Genomic DNA, 25,796 nt, shown 5'->3' on the forward strand with positions numbered 1-25,796 from the left:
GTTCTGTGAGTGAAGGAGATACATAGGCAGGAGTTACATTGTTACCCTTGATTTGTATATAGACCCACTTTGAATGACAAACTCAGAGCACTTAAAATCGGCAGAAGTTCTGAGACTTGGGCCCATCATGAGTTCATTTATCCAGGAAGTGATTATTGAGCAGAAATTGAAATAAAGCACCAGGAAGGGGCTAGTCATATTGAGTTCTTGCAGGAAGTCGTGAGGTCTTGCGGGAAGTCTTGAGCTCTCAAGGAAAGGTAGACATAAAAGAATTGATGATGGCATGTGAAAGAACAAGAAGGGGAAGGAAGAGAGATGAAGTTGGCAAGGTGGGCACAGGATAGCCTTTTGCTCAGTGCAGAGAAGCTTGCCCTTCATCCAAGTCAGCAGGCATTGAAAGATTTTTAAGCAAGTGTGACACAGTCTAATCTCCAACCTCAATGAACCCCAACCTTTGATCTGAAGATGAGATCAAAACAAAAATGATCAAACAAATATGAGCTATTGATAGCTCATATTAAGAGAGAGGGTGGCTTAGGTATTAGAGGTTGGATAAAGATGAATAAGAAAACCTCCCTGCCTTAGAGCAGTGCATATTTCAATGGAGAGAAGAAGAGTATGACTTTCCAAAATCAGACCCCTTCTTTTTCCTCCTTCAGTCCTCATGGAAAAAAGGCATCTCTTTCCTTCCCAAGGTCCAGTGCCGATTTCTGGGGACTCAGACACATCTGCCCAGTTTTCCTCGAGTTTAACTTGGGAGAGAAATAACCTTTCTCCCTTGGAGTATGTCTCCTTGTTTTCCTGAAGGACTCAGAACACTTGCTTCAGGACCTCACTGAGCCTGGCAAGTGGTATGTGGGTCTATGGGCTTGTTTGTTTATCATTCATGCCCCATCTACTGCCAGAATGGAGCTGCAGAGGCTTAGGATCCACAAACATCAGGCTGGTCAGATGGCCTTTCCGATGGTTAGGAAAGCCAGGGCTTGCTGAGAAAGGCTCTTGTTCTTTTGGAGAAGGGAAGCCCAGCCCAGGAACTCATTTCCCCAAACAGCCTCACTGTGATACTCTGTGTTAACTCTGCCTCTGGTACAGGCTCATACAAGTGAAAACTTTGCTTTTTATTGTTGTCTTTTTTTCAGACACCCTTGGAGTTTCCTAACTGTGAAAGGAAATCCCTCTTCTTCCGTCGAAGACCACATCGAGTATCATGGTAATAAATGGCGAAAGGCCATTCCCCCTCTGGGTTTTTCTGACCAATAGGCTCAGGGGCTTTTTGAACCACTCTCCTCCCAGATGGTGCAGTGGTAGAGAATCCGCCTGCCAATGCAGGAGTCATAAGAGACTCAGGTTTGATCCCTGGGCTGGGAAGATCCCCTGGAGGAAGGTATGCCAACCTACTCCAGAATTCTTACCTGGAGAATACCATAGACAGAGGAGGCTGGCGACATATAGTCCATGGGATCGCAAAGAGTTGGACTTGACCAAACACATACCCTTCTCCTTCCCCAGAACATGGCTGATCCATCTCCCAACACACTGTTGAGTGACTAGCTGCTTAATGGCCAGGTTACGTGAGTGGCAAAAGTTCATACTGGTTTAAGGTCGATCACTAACATAATGTTTACATTTGCAAAGAGATTGTCATTGGTTTAATCCCAAACAAGTGACACAGGAAAGATGAGAACTGGGTCAGAAGCAGCAAGAGTAATATTTTGATCTAAAAAGATGCTTTGAGGACTTCCCCCGGCAGTCTAGTGGTTAGTGCTCTGTGCTTTCACTGCAGGGGACATAGGTTCCATCCCTGGTTAGGAAACTAAGATCCCACATCCCTTGTGGCCAAAAAAAAAAAAAAAAAAGGTAAGATGATGAAGTAGTTCAAGATTCACGTGTGCAGGGGGTTTTCTCTACCTTAACATCACATCTTTCTTAATTTGGGGGTCTGTGTGGTCGCTGATGCCTCTGATCTCCTCTTTGATAGGACACTATGGCTCTGCTGCTGCCCGGGTGTTCAAACTCTTCCGGACAGAGCATGGTGAGCTTTTCAACGTCTCCTCATCCAGCGAGTGGGTTCAAGGTGAGAAGCTTGGGACCCCTTGGTAAAATTCCAGAGTGGGTTAAAAAGTCGGGACTTTGCAGAAGGAGAATTTTTCTTTCCACCAGTAAGGCCACTTGATGGCTCCAATGTCAACTCAGTTGGCAGCTGAGAGCTGTCTTTAATCCGGGCTCAGTGGCGAATAACCCAGAGGGATGTGCCTTCTCAGGGAATGCCTCTTCTGGGCCAGGCAATGGCACTGACAGGGAATGCAGACAGTAGTAGGACTTGGCCTTCAAGGAGCTCACACACAGGGACATGGAGGGTGGCGTGGAGAGCAACAATCTTCACGAGCACCCTTGGATAATGGGTTTGTGGCTGTATCTCATCTTTTTCCTTTTGGCAATAATGAAGAATATCTGTTGCTTTTATAAAATAAGATAGTCAGTAAGAGTCACTTGTAATGAAAATTTGGGGGAGTTGGGGAGGTTGGCAGATGGATTACAAGCCTCTGGAAGCCAGCCTGGTGAGAGCCTGAGCATATGATATTTGATTCCCACTGGGCCGAGGGTACTCAGAGGCTGCGTCCAGCATGGCCAGTCTCAGCGCCCTGCTTGCCTAACCCTGATCTTTGCTTTCTGCCCAGATGTGGAGTGGACAGAGTGGTTCGAACATGACCAAGTGCCTTACACAAAAGGTGGAGAGAAAATTTCAGACCTCGGGGTCACTCACCCAGGGAAAATCTGCAATCGCCCCATTGATATACAGGTAACCAAGAAGTTATCAAAGCTTTGTCTTGAAAAAGATGCTGTAGATCACAAACTCTCTTACTATCTGAGTGGTGTGAGTCTCATGGCCCTCCTGTGATGTCAGTAATGCCAGAGAGTAGTGTTTTCGTTTTAAAAACTGACCTGAAAGTTGATTGTATGCTGCAGGCCTCCCCACCTGTGACTTTCAAAGCCAGGATTCAGATTCTCTTCTGGGTCTTGCTGAAGAGTTCCTTTTCTGTCTCCTCAATCTGCATCTTCAGCCATGGGTGAGGGTGCCCAGTGCGGGGAGTGTTTGACCTTCTTGGCTTCATGCACCCATTCATTTCTTTGGGGGCTTCAAGTTCACAGGGTGTAACTGGAATTCAGGTTTAGGCTGAGACCAGCCCAGGTGGAGTTCACCCACAGCCTTGCTCTCCACTTAGTGAAAGTCAGCCTTCACAGAATGGACAGTATTTGCTTGGGATCTTCACTTGGAGTTAACTCTGTTCAAAGGGGACCTGGGCTTCCCAGATGGTACTTAGTAGTAAAGAACCCACCTGCCAAGGCAGGAGATACAAAAGATATGGCTTCAATTCCTGAGTCAGAAAGATTGCCTGGATTAGGAAATGGCAACCCACTGCAGTATTCTTGCCTGAAGAATCTCATGAACAGAGGACTCTGGCAGGCTACAGTTCAGCAGGTCACAAAGAGTCAGACACAACTGAGTGACCGAGCAAAGAGGTCCTAGGCTTTCTCAGCTGGCTCCATCATGAAAGTGTGGCACAGATGGGCAGCTCTCACAACTCAGTGGCTCAGCTGGTGAGCTTGAGAGCTCAAAGGAGAATAGGAAAGACAGAGACATAGGCAAAGAGATGGAGTTTATTTCCTTATGCCTGGTCTTCTTCCAAAACAAGATTTGGGGCCACTTAAATGTCTGATAGAGAATTTGGCTTCCCAGATGGCTCAGTGGTAAAGAATCCTCCTGCCAACGCAGGAAACGCAAGAGATAAGGGTTAGATCCCTGGGCTGGGAAGAACCCTTGGAGGAAGGCATGGTGACCCACTCCAGTATTCTTGCCTGGAGAATCCCATGGACAGAGGAGACTGACAGGCCACAATCCACAGGGTTGCAAAGTGTCCAACGTGACTGAGCACACACACACACACACACACACACACACACACACACGAGAATTTGGAGTCATTCCAGGAAGACCGTCTCTGCCCATTTTATGTTCTTTCAGGCAATAAAAATAGCAACATTTGTACACCACCTTTTCTCAGATTATCTAACTTCAGGTTCCAGATCATCTGACTGTTTTCACTCCTCCATATCCCTCCACCCCCAAGGCATGACTTCTGCCCTCTGTCTTGCAATATAGAGGGACCGCAGGACTAGGGACCACTTTTCCAAGAGAGGACAGTCGGTTCTGCGGTCAGCAAAGGCCAGGGAAACCTTTCTCATTGTTGGGCCAAGGCTGTTCATTCACATGGCTCCAGTGTGGTTGAGAAGGATTTACCCAGATTCCATTACATGTTATAGACTCTTCTTGGGTCCAAGAGAATAAAAAAGCGCTGACTCCCCCAAAGCACATACTTCTCAGATTTAACTTTAATTTTTTCTTGCAACCCTGCATGTTCCAGCTCTAATTCTGAGAGAGCCCAAATTGGATTCCTCCAAATCACTTGGCTACAGGAAGTCCAGTCCTACACCAGGGCTGCTCCCTCCCCAAGCATTTCTGGAAATCCTCGAGGAATGTGTCCATGCTCTGCAAATCCCTCCAGTGTTTGCTCTGCCAGCTGTCTGGCTCCAGCCCACTGTTGTTGAGAAGACCACTTCTCCATGCCAGGAAAATAGCTTTCCTTAGGCATTTCTTACTCTCAGGAACTTTGCTCCCAGCTGATATGGACTCTTCCCAGAGAGTGTCAAAGTACCACTAATCCCAGGCTTAAACAGTCTGTAAAACTTTACTGAAGGCTTGGAGAGAACAGACTAAACCAGTGAAAATATATGTATTTTCCCATATGTCATACATATAATAGCATATGACTGCTCACGTCCCAGGCTCAGTGGTAAAGAATCTGCCTACACTGCAGAAGACTCAGATTCTATCCCTGGATTAGGAAGATCTCCTGGAGAAGGAAATGGCAACCCACTCCAGTATTCTTGCCTGGAAAATCCCATGGACAGAGGAGCCTGGTGGGCCATAGTCCATGGGGTTGAAAAGAGTCGAACATGACTTAGTGACTAAACAACAAGGACAACATGACTGCTCACCAACTCAACAATCCCAGACCTTCCATGGGGAGCCAGCCCCATACTCTGTAACCACCAGTCTGCCACCACACTGCAGGGCCCATTTACTTTGCTGAACAACAGAAACTGATGCAACATAGTAAAGTAACTATACTCCAATACAAATTAAAAAAGAAAAGAAACAGGAAGTGCTCTATCCTGAAAATGTCAGGCTCACCCCCTTTCTTGCCATCAACCATTTGTCAGTAGTGACCCCAGCCTTAGCCAGAGCATTTCTTTATAGTCATCAGAGGCAATGAGATAGAAGCTACTCTGGGTTTTTCTGAAGTCAAAAAAGCAAAACCAGGATTATGCTATGTTTACCACAGGTGAGAGAAGCAAGATTTCATTCTCTTTATCAATAGAGTGTGAGACACATCTGCCAGGAGCTAAATGCCCGTTAATTAACCCACCAGAGAGACTGAGACAAAACTGAAATGCCCAGGTGCCTATTTTTGCCACCATGGGAAATCACAGGTTACTGGGGTCACTTGCCACCTCTGATCACCCTGAGGGCCCCACACAAGGGGTCCCTGAGATACCTGCCGTCAAATCCTTTGGAGGGGAGCAGGTGTTAGGACATTTGTCACCTGGGTAGGATGGTGAGTTGGAAGGAAAAAGGAAATAGTTAAGACTAGCACAGTTGACCTCAACTCAAGGAAAGTTTTTCAACATCTGATCATTTGTGATTCTGCAAAATCAAACCCAAAAACCATAGTCCCTTGTTCCCATGTCTTCACCCTTCTGATGGTTCTCCTGGGCTGAAATCTCCTTGCTTCCCGCCTTCTCTCTTAAAATTCACCCGCCTTTCAAGGCCTGTTCAACTTAACGAACTCACATATCCTTTGGGACCTGTGAGGTGCCCAAAACACCAAATTTAAGGTGGCACTGCCTCCCAAGTGCCAACTCTGCACTCACGTGATCCTGGAGAGTGAGTTCTGCCTTAAATGTTGCACCCTGGGTTCCTCACTAGCAAACTTGGCCATATCTATCAGTCAAGCTATTTAATTTAGTATCTCAGTTTCCTCCTAAGCAAAAATGGAGGTAATAATTGTTCCTTCATGGGATTATTTTGTGGATTTAATGCAGCAATACGTGAAGCTTCTGATCTACAGCGAGTGCCCATAATTTTCTTTTATTATTTTAAAATTATTTGCTTATGTTATTATTTATCATGATATTGCTTGTTTAGTCGTTAACTTGTATCTGACTCTTCTGTGACCCCAAGGACTGCAGCCTGCCAGACTCCCCTTTCCATGGAATTTCCCAGGCAAGAATACTAGAGTGGGTTACCTTTTCCTTCTCTAGGGGATCTTCCCGGACCAGGGATCAAACCTGCATCGCCTGCATTGGCAGGCGGATTCTTTACCACTGAGCCACCAGGGAAGCCTATGACATTGCTAGTTATAATTATTATCTAGAATAACAATCACATTGTGTCTACTTAAAGTCAAGATCAAGTTCACTGAACAGTGGGAAAGCCCTTTTTACTCTTCTTATCCAAAACTGAGTTCATTCTTATGATTTAAAAGGGAGAAAAAGAAAAACAATAAAATTGAATAGAGGTTTTCTTGAAATTTTTATTGGATGTTGTACCTTAAAAAATGTCCAACTCCCCTGGATGATGTTTTTAGGCTCAGTTCTCAATATTCAGGGATGTCCTACTGAAAAACATGCTGGCCTCAGGGGAAAAGATCTGGGAGTCAAGAGGAGTGGGCTTGAAAGTCAGGTGACCTTGAACTTGCACCTAAATCCCTGTGAGCCTTTGTGATTTCCTCTAAGGGTGAGTGGGCAGTGCCTGCCTCTCTGCTGCAGGAACCACCCCAGATAAGGACTGTGAGCATGTTGCCTGCAGGAAAGGGCTGAATTTTCATTCTGGCTAAACTCACATTTCCACAGCTCTCCTCCCAAACCACAGACAACGGATATCTGCTGGGTTCAAAACAATGTTTCCTAAAAGTGCCACCCCTTTTTTTAGATGGACTATACTTCGCTTTCCTATTTGGCCAGCCCTGGTCCCTTTGGTCTTTGTGCCAAAAAGGACAACAGCTGCGGCCCTTGCTCTAAATTGTATGTCTCTGATGGCAGCCACCATGGTGGTGCAGACACACCCCGGCCCCGGGGTGAGCCCTAGCTGGCAGGGACCGTGCCCTCCTCTGAACCCACTCCTGATATTCTCTACCTGGCCTTGGAGCTGCCATCAGCTGAGGCTCTGCTGTGTGCCTGGTTCTGGATTGAATGCTGGGATCAGGGAAGAAGCAATACCTGGCCCTTCCAGAGCCCCCCACCGCCCTGGTAGGAGACAGACACTGAACGCAGGACAGGTGGAACAGCAGCGCAAGGGGCTGCGAGGCACTGCTCTGTCACTGGATGAGTCCAGATTCAGATTCTGGCCCTGCCTCTTACCAGCTGTGTGACACTGGCCAACCTCTCTGAGTATGTTTCCAGATCTGTAAAACCAGCATCAACCTCACAGACCTCAGAGCCAGGAAGAGAGAATGCAATAATGTGTGTTAATAATGTATGGAACTCAGGGACTTCCCTGGTGGCCCCTAGTGGTTAAGATTCTGTGCTTCCAAGGCAGGGGGTGAGGGTTCATTCCCTCGTCAGGGAACTAAGATTTCATGTGATACACAGTGAGGCCAAAAAATAAAAAAACAAATTGAAAAAAAATGTATGGAGCTCCATAACTACAAAAGGGGTTCTCAAACTTAACTTCCCATTGGAATCCCCTGGGGCAGCCTTTCAAAGTTCTCAAGTCCAGGTTGCACCCTGAACACAATCAAACCTGAGGCTCTGAGGACGGGGTCTGGGCATGAGCTTTTTTTTTTTTTTGGTGGCTGCATTGGGTCTTTGCTGCTGTGGCAGCTTTCTCTAGTTGCAGTGAGTGGGAGCTACTCTAGTTGTGGCGTGCAGTCTTCTCATTGCGGTGGCTTCTCTTGCTGCCGAGCACAGGCTCTAGGCGCTCAGGTTTCAATAGTTGCAGCACTTGGGCTCAGTAGTTGCGTCTCACCGCCTCTAGAGCACAGACTCAGTAGTTGTGCTGCACAGGCTTTGTTGCTCCGAGGCATGTAGGATCTTCCCAGAGCAGGGATCAAACCCATGTCCCCTGCATGGGCAGGCGGATTCTTAACCACTGGACCACCAGACAAGTCCCAGCAAGAGTATTTTTAAAGACTCCCCACAGGATATGGAGTCACATTGGGGCACCAGCAGGTTGATCCGGTGAGTCTTCAGTAAATGTTGGCCACTGTGGATGTGCTGGTGGATGAGAGGGTACAAGTTGTAGAAAGCAACCCGCCCAGCTCTTAAAAGAGCATGTGCTGGTGATAAACACTCCATAAACCATTCCCCAGTGTAGTCACTCACTGGTTTGGATACCAAATATGGTGGGACCCCAGGCAAGATGTTTATCCACCCTGTGACTTCATGCTGCTCTTCTTATAACAGAATAGAGAAGGGGAAACGTTAGAATAATAGTCTAAGCCATTGTAAATAAGTTTCGCAGCAGCAACAATTTTAGACTTGTGAGTATATGTTTGTAACATTAATCATCACCTTCCTTCTTTACAAAGAGAAATGACTTTGTAATTTCTGTGCCATTCCCAGGCCACTACATTGGATGGAGTCAACCTCACCACTGAGGTTGTCTACAAAAAGGGCCAGGATTATAGGTTTGTGTGCTACGACCGGGGCCAAGTCTGCCAGAGCTACCGTGTGCGGTTCCTGTGCGGGAAGCCTGGTAAGCAGCCCCTTACTGGGGACGCACTTGCCTCCGTGGCTCAGTTCCTCCTGCTGGCAGCTATGCACTGCAAGTTTGGGCGGCGGGGTCAGCCGCCTCCGGGCATCTCAGTGACATGGCGCTCCTGCCAAGTTCTTGATGGAGAGCCCTTCTATGACACAGGGACCGTGGGAGGGTCCTCAGAGTTGGCAGGAGCCAGTGGAGCCCCACCCTGCCCATACGCCTTTCAGGAAGGGGAAGGGCCTATTCAAGGCAACTAGGGTGCCGTGGACAGAGCTGACCTTCCTGCAGCCCGCCCCCACAGAGATACGCAGCCCATGGCCTCTCTGGATGCTATTATTTTAAACCCAGTTCCCGGGGTGCTTGTTAGCAGGAGTTGGAAATGGTCGGTTTCTTCTCGAGGGCACTTGGCCATCTCCAGAAGGCAGTCATTAAGGATGGGAGTTCTTTGGAAGGGGAGGCTGACAGCTACTGTAAATAATAGTTGAGAGAAACTATATTTGTTTTACATCTTTTGCAAAGTGGGTGTGGAGAGACAGCCCCATTTAACTCCAGCTAAGGAGTTAGTGGAAAATTCCCCTGCCCAGAGCTAATGAATGGCTCTTTTCTGGTAGGGTTTTTGATGACTTAAAAAAAAAAAAAAAAAAACCCATACCAAGACTGGTTCGGGGCGAGCCTGGTGATTTGGGTTTTGGTTGGGCAAACCTGGCATTTTCTGATTTAGAGAGGGTAAGGGAAGAGGTGGAAGTTTGCCAGGAACGAAGGTTTATCTCTCAGTCTCTCCTATTTTGGGTTATAGTGAGGCCCAAACTCACCGTCACCATCGACACCAATGTGAACAGCACCATCCTGCATCTGGCAGACAATGTACAGTCGTGGAAGCCTGGGGACACCCTGGTCGTTGCCAGTACCGATTACTCCATGTACCAGGCGGAAGAGTTCCAGGTGCTCCCCTGCAGAACCTGTGCCCCCAACCAGGTCAAAGTAGCAGGTAGGACATTTGCTCACCCCTTCCTAGGCTAGATGAAACTGAAAATTGCTAGGCTTAAAGTTGACTGAAATCAAAACAAATTTGTGTCAATCAGCTATAGCCATGATAATGCTGCATGACAACAACAACAACAAAAATTTCTTAAAATTCCATGGCAAACTTTTATTTCTTACTAATACATCTACAGGCTGTGTAGAGTCCAGCTTTTCTAGACTAAACTTGGCTCCAAGGGTTGGGTTCGGATCAGTTCCATGTGACTCTCATTCTTCCCGAGGATATATTATTATTCATGATGGAGAAGTGAACAGAATCATAGGAGGACTCCTAAGGTCTGAGCTCCTAACTTGAATCCTCTCACACCTACCTTCCAGTAGATCATATGATCCAGCTCAACATGAATGGGGAACTCTATTTCTCCCATTAAGACAGAGGGGAGGGAGTGAATATTTGTTAGCAATAATTTAACTTACCACAAAAATTTAAATGTCTTCTTTCTCTACCTTTTACATTTCCTTTTTCTTCTCCTAAATCTTGACTTAAATGCCCTGGTTATTTATGTTATGTGAGGTTACTGGAATTATAGATGATTGGACTGCAAGGAAATCCAACCAGTCCATCCTAAAGGAGATCAGTCCTGGGTATTCATTGGACGGACTGATGCTGAAGCTGAAACTCCAATACTTTGGCTACCTCATGCGAAGAGTTGACTCATTGGAAAAGACCCTGATGCTGGGAGGGATTGGGGGCAGGAGGAGAAGGGGACGACAGAGGATGAGATGGCTGGATGGTATCACTGACTCGATGGACATAAGTTTGAGTAAACTCCGGGAGTTGGTGATGGACAGGGAGGCCTGGGGTGCTGCGATTCATGGGGTCACAAAGAGTCGGACATGACTGAGTGACTGAACTGAACTGAACTGAACTGAGAGCTAAAAAAGGCGCTACCCAAATGGCTCAGTGGTAAAGAATCTGCCCTCCAATGCTGGAAATGAAGGTTTGATTCCTGGGTCAGGAAGATCTCCTGGAGGAGAAAATGGCAACCCATCTAGTATTCTTGCCTGGGAAATCCCATGGACAGAGGAGCCTGGTGGGCTACATTTCATGGGATCACAAAGAGCTGGACACAACTTAGTGACTAAACAACAACAAAGATGTAAAAAGAGACCTTGTTTATAGTCCAGGTCGATTATTCTTTGGGGAGGGGAATCATGTATTGATTAGAGTTCTTGGTTGTAAGCGACAGAATCTAATTTGACTACTTTAAAAATAGGAATTAATTGGGAAACTATTCAACTTAGAGAGCTAAATAGAAGTTGGGGAGTCATGCTGCAAACAAGGACCAGAAATAGGGCAGCTTCAGGGGTCTGGGGTGCAGGAATGCATGGGCAGCCTCCTTAAGGCATCACTATTTGCATGTCCTAGGACATGGTGCTCAAAAGTTACCTTCCAGGGAGACAGCATTGATTGGGTTGATGGCTCATGTGCTCACCCCCTGGCTAGGACCCATCATTAACTGTCCTTCGAAGACTGCATTGCATGGATACAGTCACTTCCCAGAGGAAAATTGAGATGTATTAGTAGAGAAAGGAAAATCAATACTAGGCATTAAAAATATCAGCTGCTATATGTGGAATCTAAAAAACAGGTACAAATGAACTTATCTACAAAACAGAAATAGAGTCACTGATGTAGAGAACAAGCTTATGGTTACCAGGGGCTAAAGAGCAGGAGGAATTAATTGAGAGATTGGGCTTGACACATACACACTACTGTGTATAAAATAGATGGCTGATAAACACCTACTGTACAACACAGGGATCTCTCTTCAGTCCTCTGTAATGGCCTATATGGAAAGGAATTTTAAAAAGAGAGGATGTATGTATATATATATATATACATATATCTGTAAATATATATATATAACTGATTTACTTCACTGTACAGCAGAAATTAACACACCACTGTAAATCAACTATAACCCAACAATTTTTTCTTAAATATATCAGTGGCCACAGGACCATTGTACCTAGAGAAGTATTAGAATCTGGGGGTAGAAGAATACTATGGATTGAGAAAGTATACCCAACATATTGAAAATATCTATTATCTTAGAAACAAAACTACAAAAAGTTAAATCCGACACAGTATTTTTGGCTAGTGGAAGTGTGCTTGAGAAAGAATGGGGGCTTTCTTCTAAGTACAATGGCTTCTTAGACTTCCTAGCTCCCCACTTACAGGATGGCACCAAGGGAAGCAATTCCTAGTGAGTGCCAGACCCTTGGGTCTTCCCTGGGTGACTTCTGTGTCTCTCGAGGACAGTAGAGGCAGACAGGCCTTCTGGGATGCCAGGTGTCCTCTGGGACGCTTGGCAGGAGTGGCATTCAGACGTTAGAGCTTTGTCACTGCCCTCTGTGAGGTGACCCTGATTCTGGCGCTGCCCTTGTGGCTTCTAGGGGGGTGAAAGCTTGCCTTTGAGGCCCAGCCTTCAGGGAGGGAGAAGAAGGAGCACGCCTGGAAGAGGCCCTGGTCTGTTCACACCAGCCCCCATCTGCACCTAAGTGTTGGGCTCGTGTAGGCCTGGAGGGAGATTTCAACATGAACGGGACCTAACAGGACAGCAGGTAGTGCCATGAGTGTCCTTGAGAAACAGGGAACCGTGTGATATGAGGGCACCTCTGCTTCACCGCACAGCATGGTTCAGGGGTGAATGATCGAGCGTGACTCGAGATGGCAGTGTTTGACCAGTGGTTCTAGCGGCTTCTTGAAGATTGTTCAGGCTGGACAGAGTGAGATGGGGCTGCTCTGGGTCCTGGGAGGACCAAGGAGGAGAGAGTGAGTAAAGAGGAGTGTACGCCCCCGTCAGGACCCTCCAAGCTCCTTTGGTTCATGACTGCCCATGTCTGTCTCTCCAGGTCCCACAACCCAGACTCCCCCAAGCCCCCTCAAGCAAGGGTGGGACCATCTTGTTCAGAAGCTTTAGGGCTTTTGTGAAAACAGTGCCCCCCCCCCCCCACAATGAGAAAAGTCCCAGGGAAGGGTATCTGTACGGTGTGTGTATGTGTCTGTCTGTCTGTCCTGGGGAGGCCCTCATTTCTCCTCTTCGGCTCCAAGCCCATTCTCTGGCTGTCCATCCCCCAGTGACATGGAGCGGGGACTCCAGCTGCCTTGTTCTTTTCCAAAATGGCACCGCCACCCAGTTACCAATTGGTGTTCTCCGCCCCAGCCTGGCTGCAGAGCGGGACGCGGCCTTCCTGGCTCCTCTTTCCTCACTGCCCCTAAATTCCAGTAAACAGGCCTTTTTGCATTTTAAGGCTTTTCTGATGGGAAACAGATGGGGATAACAAAGTCATGAAAACGTGTGAATCATCTAAAAAAAATATATTTCCAAGTTTTGCCAACCACAGTGGGATTCTCAACACCTCCTGACATGGCAGTGGGAAATGTCTTCAATTTTCTACCCTGTTTTCATTCTCCACTTCCCACTTTGCTTGTAACCACCCAATATAAAACACACACACTTTTAAGTAATACTATTGTTAATTAGTATTAACATTTTTTGAGTTTCCTATGATGTACTAAACACTTTACATGAACCATCTTTCTCACTCTCCATGATTACATAAGAAAGTGGGGGCTACTGTTTTCTCCATGACCCAGATGAAGAAACATTTTCTTCTTTTCTTCATGGAAATTAAATGTCTAGACTAATGGTTTCCACTATGGTAGCCACCAACCACTTATGGCTCTATAAATGTAATTAAAATTAATTAAAAAAAGGAAATTCCATTCCTCAGTCATACTAGCCAGATTTTAAGAGTTCAGTGACCACCTGGGGCCAGTGGATGACACGGAGTAGAGCATGCCCTTCATCTCAGAACTTTCTGGGGATTGCTGCTGTTAAGCAAGTCTGCTTGGAGGATATGAGCCAAGATTCAGACTCAGAGCTCTCAGGTTTGAAGGCTACGTATTCTCAGCATCTTCACTCAAAGATGACTAGACAGTAGGAGGACTCTAGAGCACTCTATAGCTTAAATCTGCCTCCCTGGGACCCTCCAGCCCAAGTCCCTCTGGGCTTGTCCCCATGGTCTGAGAAGGGCAGGCCCCATTGCCCCCTCCCCCAGAATCCCTGGATCATGCTAAGTCAGGAACCACTGCACGGGGTGGAAGATCCTCGATGTCCATTTTTCTCGTGAGCCCAGAGTATCCCATGCCGTGATTGCACTGCAGAGAGGGCACATTGTAGAACCTGGCCAGCTGTAGGGTGTGGGTCCCTCTGCATCCCACGCCTTTCCCACCCATCGTCTGTGCTCACAGCCCTTCTGGATTATTTGGGACAAATCCCTCTTGGCCATGCCTGCCTATTTTACCCCACACCCCCCTCTCAACCCCTCCACCCCCGCTCTCAATACCCGCTTCCTTTGGCCTTCCTGTATCAGGGCTTAGAGAAGGAAGGGAGGGTGGGTGAAGGCCTGCTGGGAGAATTCTGCAGACAGGACAGGATGCTGAGAAAGCAGAGCGCATAGCTTCCCGGGCATTGCGGCCGGGAGTGGCCTGTGAACACAGCGGCAGGGCAGATAAAGCAGCCGAGAGGTCTGTCAGAGCCCTGATACGGAGCCCCACGGCAGGCGGGGGAGGAGGCGGTGGGACTGGAGAATTCTCCCAGCTCTCAGTCTGTCTTCCCACCTCTCCTCCCAGGACTCTAATCAACACAGCGCCTCCATCCACCTGGAAGTCCCCCTACCCCTGGCTTCTTTCCCTCCTCCACCCCTCCACCCCAGCCCATGGAACCAAGAAAGCTGTCAAACCTACTTTCTATGAACTCCCATCATAAGCGTGAAGCCAATGGTGGGAGCCCTCGAGTCACGCCTTTGCTTGGGGATAGCCGCATGTGTCACTTGTGTCACACTAGCCCCCTGCCATGTGCCCAAGGCTGTTCCGGGCACATTCCCTGGATTAATTCATTTCACAACTATCTCTACCTTTTGAGATGCATGCTATGAATGTCTCCATTGTATAGATAAAGAGTCTGAGGTTCAGGGAGCTTAAATGACGTGTTCAGGGATCCGCAGCCATGATCTGAGTCAGATTCTGACCCGGACAGCCTGGCTCCAGAGCCACAGTCTTCCCCATCCACTGCCTCTCCCCTCCAATTGTGTTGAGACTGAATTCCTGAGGAGGGCCTTCTGGCCGCCCCCAGGAACAGAAACCTCTGGTTCCCATTCTGTCTGCACATTATTTTTTTTTGGTCACACCACTCAAGATGTGGGATCTTAGCTCCCTGACTCTAACCCGCTCTCCCTGCATTAGAGGCACAGAATCTTAACCACTGGACCACCAGGGAAGTCCCTGGACACACCATATTTTAACGTGGAGGCTGGCAAATCGAGAGGAGCCCCCTGAACTCTGAAATGCATACACTCTGAGGGCTGGTTGGAAATCTGGGGATGCATGGCCTGGTTTCTTGGCTCTGCCGAGCGCTGTGGGGACCCCAAGATGTGAAGGCTCATGTTGAGCATGGTCAGGGAAGACTTCACTGAAAAGGAGCTAAATCTTGAGGAACAAAGTGACTTGCTCCATGGACAAAGGGAGGAGGCTGTCCTGGCCAGAGAGAGCAGCTTAGGTAAAATCTCTATGAAGTAAAAAAGCAGAGGCTCGCTGGGGGTAGTATGGGTGGTGGGGTCTGGTTGGAGCAGGAAAGTCCTTGAGGGAGTGATGGCAGATAAGCCCACAAGAGTCTGGGTTTTACTCTGTTCATCCTTCAGGCGGCTGGGCAGGGTGCTGTGCTTCTTGGGGTTGTGTGCGAATATCACCTTGGTGGCAAAAGGGACATGGTTGATGTCCTTAAGTTAAGGCTCATGAGATGGGAGGTGAGCCTGGATTATTTGGGTGGGCTCGGTGAAATCAAAAGGGTCCTTAAAATATTTATTTATTTATTTTGGCTGTGCTGGGTCTTCGTTGCTGCATGAGCTTTTCTCTAGTTGTGGCGAGCAGGGTAACTCTCTAGTTGCAGTTGCAATGCATAAGCTTCTTATTGTGGTGGCTTCTTTTGTTGCAGAGCATGGGTTCTCGGGTGTGCAGGCTTCAGTAGTTACAGCACTTGGGCTCAGCAGTTGCAGTTCCCCGGCCTCTAGAGCACAGGCTCAGTAGGTGTGAAACACGGGCTTAATTGGTCCGCAGCATGTGGTATCTTCCCCAGGCCAGAGCTTGAACCCACATCTCTTGCATTGGAGGTGGATTCTTTACCACTGAGCCACCAGGGAAACCCAAAATGGTCCTTAAAAGAGAGATACAGGAAGGTCAGAGTCAGAGGGAAAGACTGAAGGCAGGAGAAGTGGACAACAGAGGATGAGATGTTTGAATGACATCACCAACTCAATGGACATGAGCTTGAGCAAACTCCAGGAGATAGTGAAGGACAGGGAATCCTGGCATGTTGTAGTCCAGGGGGTCACAAAGAATCAGACAGGATTGAGCGACTGAACCACAACGACAGAGTCAGAGGAGAAAGTGATGTGACGATGGAGCAGATTGGAGGAATGGGCCAGCAGCCCAGGAACATTGACCACTATCTGGATCTGCAAAAGGCCAGGAGCAAACTCTTCCTGGAGCCTCCCAACAGAACCGGCACTGTCGACTTCTGACTGCTGACCCAGTGGAATAGATTTTGAACTTCTGAACTCCAGGACTGTCAGACATTTCTGTTGTCTTTGGACTTCCGTGACAGCCCAGTGGTTAAGACTCCGTACTTCCACTGCAGGGGGCATGAGTTTCATCCCTGGTTGGGGGACTAAGATCCCACATGCCACATGGCATGACCAAAAAAGAATAAGAAATTTCTGTTGTCTTAAACCACTAAATTTGTGGTCAGTTGTTACTGTAGCCAGAGGAGGCAAATACCAATTCCAAAGGGAATATTTTCTCAGCTTTGCCAGGCACTGGTCTCGCATCTTGAACTGAGATGCTTCAAAGAAACCACCACCTCCCTGAGTCTGCAGAAATCCAAGGCAATAAACATCCTCCGACAAAGTGCAGACCCTCCCACGGGATGTAACCTAGGTGAAGAACTGGACAGAGGAGCCAGCCCTGCCCATGGATGAGAGGGCAGGGTGAGGTCACTGTCAGTGGGTGCTACTTGGGGCTCAGTACAACCACAGCCTTTGCGTGTGGGCACCAGTGGTATCAAGGGGCTGAGCTCTCGTGCCCTGCTGCTCTAGTCAAGGTCACAGTGAAAGCCAAGCAGTGTCCGTGGTATGGTTCAGGCTGCAAATCTGCACAAGAGGTTGTCGCTGTCTATAATCATATCCTCAGAAGAAAGAGACAGCACCTAGGAGCCAAGTCAGCAGTCTCAGGGACGAGCTAAATTTAAAGGCAGCCTGTTGTTTTTCTTGTTGTTCAGTCTCTCGGTCTAGTCCGACTCTTTGTGACCCCATGGACTGCAGCTTACCAGGCTTCCCTTTCTCGCAGTGACTCTGAAGAGGGGGTTTATCTTGTGTCCGAAAGAAACCCAACTGGTAGGCAGTCTAGGGCGTGAGCTCTGTGGGATCATCCAGAGCCCAGGTGTCTTCCCTCTGGTTGCTGTGCCATCTCCAGGGTATATTCTCAAACAGGCAAGGCTGGCCCACCACCAGTGCCCACATCCCACCCCCAGGGGGGAGCGGGAGCCACCTGCAGGGTGCACGCATTGCCTCTGCGGGGAGACTAGGGAGTATGGTTTTCCAGGCGAGACTTGTGTCAGCTAAAATAGAAGTTTCTCGTACTGACAAGTAGAAAGGGGGTAGGAATTAGGGGACAAATAGCCATTTCTGCCATGAGCTTCAGTCGTGAGCATTCATGGCTGGCTCTTCATCCAGGCAAGTAATTTCACCTCCCTGGGCTTCACTCTTCTATAAAATGGGGCTCAGGGTCATGGACAACCCCATGTACCATGGAAGCAGCGGAAGCACCTGGTAGGTCCGAGGCACCGTGGATACAGGCAGCACCTCTGATGCTCCCTGCTTCCCTTCTTCTGCCCTAGGCAAGCCGATGTACCTGCACATTGGGGAGGAGATCGATGGTGTGGACATGCGTGCCGAGGTGGGACTCCTGAGCCGGAACATCGTGGTGATGGGGGAGATGGAGGACGAGTGCTACCCCTACAGCAACCACCTCTGCAACTTCTTTGACTTCGACACCTTTGGGGGCCACATCAAGGTACGACAAATCTACCTGGTGGAGTCCATCACCCCAACCAGGAGGATTCACACGGTGCCATCCTGGGGGCAGGGGTGCTTGGTAGGGAAAGGATTGGGAGGCAAGGGGTAGGATCAAGAGAGGGGTACTCTCTGGAAGCTGGAGGAGTCTTGTGTGTTATCCACTGGTGTGCAATTCCACCTGTCAGTACTTGGGGATGAGAAAGATGACAAGGAACATCTCCTACTCCCCAGGCAGGTCGCACTGTGCTTCCTGCCTTCATGGTTCTCAATTTTCAATCATTGCTTCTGTTCCCTTGCTTTATTAGTTAACTCTGAGGACTTTCTAAAAGAAGAAGCATTTAACTCACACAAAGTCACATTTATAATAGATCCTTCCCAGGTGGTGTTAGTGGTAAAGAACCTGCCTGCCAATCCAAGAGATATAAGAGACTCAGGTTCGAGCCCTGGGTTGGGAAGATCCCCCTAGAGGAGGACATGGCAACCAGTATTCTTGCCTGGGTAATCCCATGGACAGAGGAGCCACAAAGAGTTGGACACAACTGAAGCAACTTAGCACACACGTACACTGTTAAAATACAGAGAGGGTGATAAGCAAGAGAACTAGAGTTCTAGCTTCACATTTACCTGTGAGTTTCCCAGTAGAGACTCAAGACCAGGGCAGAGATGATGAGCTGCAGGGGTTCTCATTGTGCAACAAAGAAAAATGGTATCAATTCACTGGAGCTCTTGTTTTCCTAGCATTCACCTCATAGGGGAATTTCTTTAGCATCTCTCTATAAAGTGCCTGTACCTGGCATATTGACTATCCTAAGACACGCCAGCCTTCTTCATGAAGCTATTGCTCCCAGTGATTTGATGTTAAAACTGGTGGAATAACAGTAGTACCTTGAAGTTTTGTAAAGATAATTCTTTTGAAGCTAAAATCATCCTCTAAGGATAAGACTTTTTAAGTAATCTGACAGAAAGGAATAATTGAATGAAACAGTTCATCATGGGGTCCCTGCTGGCATAGGTAAGACAATTTTTTTTTTTTTTTTGGTCACAGCGGTCTATATTATAAGATTTCTAGCATCTCCGGCCCCTGCTCATTAAATTCAAGCAGTACATCCCAGTCACTGCAACCTTCAATATCACTTCTACATATTTCCAATCAGTGTCTGGGGAGGAGAGGGGGCAGGGGTGGTAGTATAAAATCATTAGAGAGATGAAAGCAAAAATAGCAGGTTTATGTCATTCAGGCTGCTGCAATCCTGTTTCCCATCTTGGGAGTAAATCCCTGAGTGACCAGAGCACTCCTTCCCACTTTGCCCAAACTAGTCCCCAGAATCATTCTTAACACAGCTCTCCAGGGCAGCCACTGCTAGAGTCGGCATTTCAATGGCCACCTGTTTTTGGAAGGAATGGTTAGCATGTCCTGAAGTCATCCTTCCCTAGTAGAAGTTAGCAGAGCTCAACCTGGGGCAGGAGTTGTTTTTGAACTGTGCTTTTATGGTGAGTTGCTGGAGTATAGACATTCGTTGGGATCAAGTGGGTCCCTTGAAATGTGTAGGAATGGCTCTGAGTATACTATGACATAAGCGTGTGGAACACCCTACAGCTCACACACACACTACTAGAGTCACAGGCTGATGAAGACCCCAAGCGCAGCTTCCCCTTTCCCCAGCCAGGAGAGGGCCTCAGATGGTGGACCACAACCTGGGCTCTTACTGCCCCAGGGTCCATCCTCTCTTGGACTCCTTAACCCTCCTAGGGTGCGCTTCTTGCCAGCATCCCTCAGGTTATCTCAGGGTTAACCCTTTCTCATAATGTTCAGTAGCTTAGGAGGCAGGAAAAGAAGGTTGAGGCTAACCCCAGCCACTGCACATTCTTACTGAGCCTCTTGATCCCACACAATCCATTGCCCTGCACATCACTATATTGTCAGCAGCACCCTGTCTCCAGTGAGGTAGGAAGAGTCAGGCATCTCAGCCTATTTGCAGCGAATGTCTTTGATGTACTGAGTCCCTGAGGTGGGGCTCAGTGAAACATTCTGAGGACTACACGTGTATGTGCATTTCTGGAATGTGGGCACCAGTGAGGGGGATCAGGGAGCAACCCCATGGACCCCTTCTGACTCTGGGCTCTGCTTTGCCAGTTTGCACTGGGATTCAAGGCCGCACACCTGGAGGGCGTGGAGCTGAAGCACATGGGCCAGCAGTTGATTGGTCAGTACCCAATTCACTTCCACCTGGCAGGCGATGTGGATGAAAAGGGAGGCTATGACCCACCCACATATGTCAAGGATCTCTCCATCCACCACACATTCTCCCGCTGTGTCACCGTCCACGGCTCCAATGGCTTGTTGGTAAGCACTTCCTTCCCAGGGCAGCAAGGCATTCAGAGCCCCTTCATTTCCTTCATTTCCCTCCCTGATGCCAATCTGCTCACTGCTGGGCCCAGGGACCGTTAGCAATGGTGGGATGTTTTAGATCTAGTCACTTGGTCCAGGGCCATTGGGGATGGCCTTGGCTGGCCTTGGCTCAGATTTGAGAACAATATCAATTGAGAAGAGGTAACCCACCAAAGAAGAAGGAGAAAATAAGGGTGTGTCCTTGCTAAAGGGCACCAAGGTACAGAGATGGGTGGGCACTCAGTGGTCATGGGGAGTCTAGCTCTTCTGCTTCTTGGTTTGCTCAAGGATCATTCCATGAATGTGCGTCATGACGAATCTGTTTAACTGCAAATGAGGCAGGGGTCATGCCAAGCCTGCCTGATGGGCTTGTATCGGTGGCAGGAGTGGGCCCTTTTCCCTTTTGTTCTGTTGAACCAAGTGTCTTCAGAGCAATAAGCACTGGGGAAAATGCCTTCATTAGTAAGTTGGTGTGTGTGTGTGTGGTTTGTCTTGATTTGCACAGATTAATTTTTACACTCAGTTGATCCTTCTTTAAGTGAACTCAGCTTACATCCTCCATAATTTTAAAGTTGGACGTTACAAAATGGCACCCTGCATGCTGAATCCAGTTTGTGTTTTGCTTGGCTTGTATCATGTTTAGAGAAACATTTGATAATTTTACATGAAATGGAACTTTCTTTCAATGGACCAAACTCACATCCTCTGTGAACTTTTAAACCGGATGTCACAAAATGGCGCCCAGCAAACTGAACCCAGTGGCCAGATATGTTTTGTTTGGCTTAAGCGTTTAAAGAAACATTTGAACGAGTTTTCATCACTTGAAAATGGAGAGATTTCACATAAAATCTTGGATTCTTGGCTTCCTTTGAGAAGTAGGCTGAATTGGCAACACTAGACCCACATTCCTGCCTGGCCACAATGGACTGGGGCAAAGTCATAGCACTCCCGCCCCAAGGTGGGCTTTACTCTGGTTTACACCATGCCCACCACTTCCTAGTAAATTATAGTAAATTCTCCTAGCAGAGCCACTCATCAGTATAAGGGGAGAGCATGGGTTTGGGGGCATAGTCTAGAAGGGCTTGGTACAGGTGTTGATCTATGGACCTTGGGCAAATTGCTCACCCTCTCTAAGCCTCGTATGGGGAACAGGCTCATGTGGAGGAGGGGGTCAGAGCACAGAAAGTGCTGTGGGTGGGGCTGGAGGGCCGCGCTCAGGGGCTTCTATCAGGGCAGTGCTGCAAGGGAGCATCTCCATGGAGACAAAAACTGTGGAGAAGCCAGGGGAAATGGGATCTTCCTGAATTAGGAATTAAACTCGTGGCTCCTGCACTGGCAGGCAGGTTCTTAACCACTGGACCACCAGAGAAGTCCCTTACTCATTTCTTGATTCATGAGCTGCTCTCATCTCTCCTTCCCTCCTGAGCCCAAATGAGGAAAACAGACCCCTGGCCTTGTTTTCCCCCAAAGGTTCAGAGGCTAGGGCTTCCCCTGGCAGAGTGGGAAGGAGATGGGCCAGGGTGGGGTGGGACGGAGTTGCGGAGTGTGCATCACAGATTAGCACAGACATCAACGGGAAATGGAGAGACTGGTTTTTCTTCTCAAGCCCTCCCTCCCTCTACCTGGTTGTGGGGGTTGTGCCGTGCCCTCCCCCACCTGTCCCGGGCCACCTTAGAAACTCACTCTTTTCCTCTTTAGGCAGAATGATTGAGTTCTCCGCTTCCTTTTCCAACTTGTATTTGCATTTTCAAAAGCTCATTAACACAGGATGCAAAACAAATCGCGGCCTACTCCAAAGCTCTTTTCCTTAGCAGCTCAAAAAAAAAAAAAGATGAGGCAGAAATGGCGAAGCTCAGAAGTTACAGTCTTCCTTTTAATGAGGTCACACTTGTGGCCAAGTTTCTCACTAAGACGAATTATATCATACTCACCCTAGAAGGCAGAATCAAGTATACAGTTCACTTCTGTTTGTATTTGTTTATATATTTTAAATTAATTTTTATTGGAGTAGAGTTGCTTTGCAATGTTGTGTTAGTTTCCGCTATACAGCAAAATGAATCAGCTGTACATACACATGTATCCCCTCTGTTTTGAATTTCCTTCTCATTTAGATCACCACAGAGCACTGAGTAGAGTTCCCTGAGCTGTGTAGTAGGTTCTTATTAGTTATCTGTTTTTTTAAATTAATTAGTTTATTTTAATTGCAGGATAATTTCTGTACAACATTGTGATGGCTTTTGCCATATATCACCATGAATTTGTTTTATACAGAGTAATATTTATTTGTCAATCCCAGTCTCCCAATGCATCTCATCCACTCCCCCTATTTGTATTTGTTTCAGTCATTTCCTTTTCATACTGTGTGCAGGTTGCAGGAGGAAGTCCTCATAGTTGGGGTGACCCTATGCCCTGATTTGCATCAAACAGTTCCAGTTTACACCCGTTGTCCCTAAATTAATTACTAATAAATAATAGTTAATTAGTAGTTATGTTAATATAATTATTAACATAATAATTATTAATTATAGTTAATAGTTGATAGTTAATTGGTATTAATAGTTCCCACTTTCACTCTTAAAAATGTCCTGGTTGAGACAATAAACTACATGGTCACTCTAACTGAAGCAGTTCCTAAGAACTGAGGAATTTTACCCCTCAAAATCTCATGCCTAGACTCCACTTCACAACAGTTGAAGACTTAAAACAGCTGTCAGGAATCACTTTCATGATCTCAATCATGAGGGAAGATATCCAGAAGAACAAAGGAAAAATGCAGTTTGGGCAAGAGAATGGCCAGGAGTGTACGCATTGCTTCCGGATAACATTCATGAGGATTCAGTGGGTACACCACACGTCCCTTTGTGTGTGTCTGTTTATCCAGCTCCTTGCTGTCTGCCTGAGAGTCCCTTGGACTGCAAGGAGATCAAACCAGTCAATCCTAAAGGAAATCAGTCCTGGATACTCCTTGGGAGGGCTGATGCTGAAGCTGAAGCTCCAGTTCTTTGACCACCTGAAGCAAAGAGCCAACTCACTGAACAAGACCCTGACGAAGGGAAAATTGAGGGCAGGAGGAGAAGGGGGTGACAGAAGATGAGATGGTTGGATGGCATCACCAACTCAATGAACATGAGTTTGAGCAAACTCTGGGAGATAGTGAAGGACAGAGAAACCTGGCATGCTGCAGCCCATGGGGTCACAGAGTCAGACATGAGAGACTGAACAACAACATCTATCTATCTACCCACATATCTATCTGTCATCTATCTGTATGTACCCACCTCAAGCCAGATCACAGTTCAAGTGTCTTAATTCTAGGAAGTGTTCTAAGGAAGAACAGTCATCCAGTGTTAGGGCTGGAAGGGATTTCAAAAGTCTCCCTAAGGACACTCAGACAAATCACACAGCAAGTCTGTGGTGAAGCCAAACTTGAACTTGTGTCTTCCACTCCCAGCCCAGGTCTTTCTTCTACCTTATCACACTGCTCTCTTGACTCCATATGTTACTTCACCCCACTTCTAAAGAGAAGAAAGAAATGCAACACAAGACAGGAGCATTTTTTCTCTGGTGCTGTTGAGAACTGGTTCGTACACAAAGTTTAGATTGTTGTGGCCACATGTTCAGGGAAACAAACTCACTCAGAAGGACAATGCAGATAGTGGAGTGCAGTTTATTACACCGGCGGGCCCAAGGCAGAGTCTTCTCTTAGCCAAGGTCCCCGACCAGTCTTTGTGAAAACCTTATATACCCTAAGTGTACTTGCTCAAACCCACCTCCCCAAATTCCTTGAAACTAGTCTGGACAAGATAAAAGAGAGATATGATCAAAGTTAACCCATGATTCATGTGTCACAAGACTAGATAAACAGTGGATATTTATCAATAGGCCTGTGGTCATATCCTGATAAGCATAATGGAATTTACCACTTTGTTCTGTTACAGAGATAATTAGCATATTCTTTTAGGCGATGGAGAATCCAAGTATAAGTCCTGAGACTCTTTTATTGGGGGGGTTGTCTGATTTTCCATTGGTATGCCACTTCTATAGACACCGGGCACAAAGTACAGAGTCCACTGGGAGGGTGACCATGCGTGTAGCCTAATGTTAGCAGCCTGGCCTAAGATGGAGTCCAGCTCTGTTAGTTTCCTCCTTCAAGATCAGACAGATGGAGAGGCGAGTCTCCATCCGTCCTTGCAAGAGAAGGGACTTGGGTAACTTTCTAAGTCTCGGTGTCATCGGTCGAAAGGGAATAGTAGTTGGATGAGGATTGGATGAGATAATATATGTAAAGCATTTCACACCCAGCAAATAAGAGTTATTTGTATTCCTTTCAATAAAGATTTTTCTCTCCAGAGCACAACTCAAGAGGAGGGAATTTTTTTTTCAGGCATTTGTTAAAATAAGAATGTATTCATTATTCACTTGAATCCAAAGAATGAGAACCAAAGTATGATCCAGACAACTGGCAACTGGGTACATGGGATTTAAGAGGAACTGTGGGCGGCAGGCAGGAGGCCCGGGTCTGAACACGGCTCCACCTCCCTCCTCTGGGCCCTAGTGTCCTCCTCTGTAAAGTGAAGGCATTGAACTTGCTCTCAGATGTCCCTGCCAGGACAAGCAGTCCATGCTTTCTCACCTCTTCCTCCCAGGTTTGTCTGCCCAGGCTATTTATAAGAAACTTTCATTGCTCACTAGGAGGAAAGGAAGCAGTCCCATTGCATGACCTTGGTTGGTATTAACTAAAATGCTCATTGAGGGACTGAATAGCATTCAAAACCACGCCCTTGCCTATTATCAAAGATCAAGGGGGTGATACTTGTTTGAGAGAACAGAAAGCTTGCCTGGCACAGGGCAGCTGTGCCTGTGACCCACCCTTACGGGTGAATGGACACAGTTAGAAAACTGGGGTTTCAGCCCTGGTTTCGCACATGTGGGTTGCATGACCTTGGGCAAATCACTCAACCTTTCTGAGTCTCATTTTCCTCATCTCTAAAAGAAAAAATATCATTATTGGTTTATGTAAGATTTCAGCAAGATTAAAAGGTATAAGCGCCCAGGCCAGTGCTGGGACACGAAGGGTCCTAGTTCCGGATACTTCTAGCGCAGGGCTGCGTGGGAGTTGGGGGAGTAGGTAAGATTTGTCGTAGAAGAGACTTCAGAGGGAAGGGGGAGTTTACCCTGGATTAGTGCTTCTCAGACAGGGGCAATTTTGTCACTTCCCTTTCCCGATGGAATTGTTTAGTCGCTAAGTTGTGTTCGACTCTTTTCAACCCCATGGACTGTAGCCCGTCTGGCTCCTCTGTCCATGGGATTCTCCAGGTAAGAATACTGGAGAAGGTTGCCATTTTCTTCTCCAGGGGATCTTCCCAATGCAGGGATCAAACCCATGTCTTCTGCATTGCAGGCGGA

General features: G+C 47.3%; 1 protein-coding gene across 3 annotated transcripts in view; it reads left to right on the forward strand.

Annotated features, from left to right (window-relative positions):
- The window catches only part of CEMIP (cell migration inducing hyaluronidase 1), a 165,318-nt gene that overhangs the window by 100,639 nt on the left and 38,883 nt on the right, over nt 1-25,796 (forward strand). For all 3 annotated transcript variants that reach the window (XM_065906575.1, XM_065906573.1, XM_065906574.1), the window contains 7 exons: nt 1,140-1,210; nt 1,979-2,074; nt 2,679-2,800; nt 8,686-8,818; nt 9,618-9,809; nt 17,824-17,999; nt 20,136-20,345. In XM_065906575.1, coding sequence (XP_065762647.1) covers nt 1,140-1,210; nt 1,979-2,074; nt 2,679-2,800; nt 8,686-8,818; nt 9,618-9,809; nt 17,824-17,999; nt 20,136-20,345 — 1,000 coding nt within the window. The remainder of the gene's footprint in view (nt 1-1,139; nt 1,211-1,978; nt 2,075-2,678; nt 2,801-8,685; nt 8,819-9,617; nt 9,810-17,823; nt 18,000-20,135; nt 20,346-25,796) is intronic.

This window comes from Muntiacus reevesi, chromosome 15 (genome assembly GCF_963930625.1).
Source record: "Muntiacus reevesi chromosome 15, mMunRee1.1, whole genome shotgun sequence".
NCBI lineage: Eukaryota > Metazoa > Chordata > Mammalia > Artiodactyla > Cervidae > Muntiacus > Muntiacus reevesi.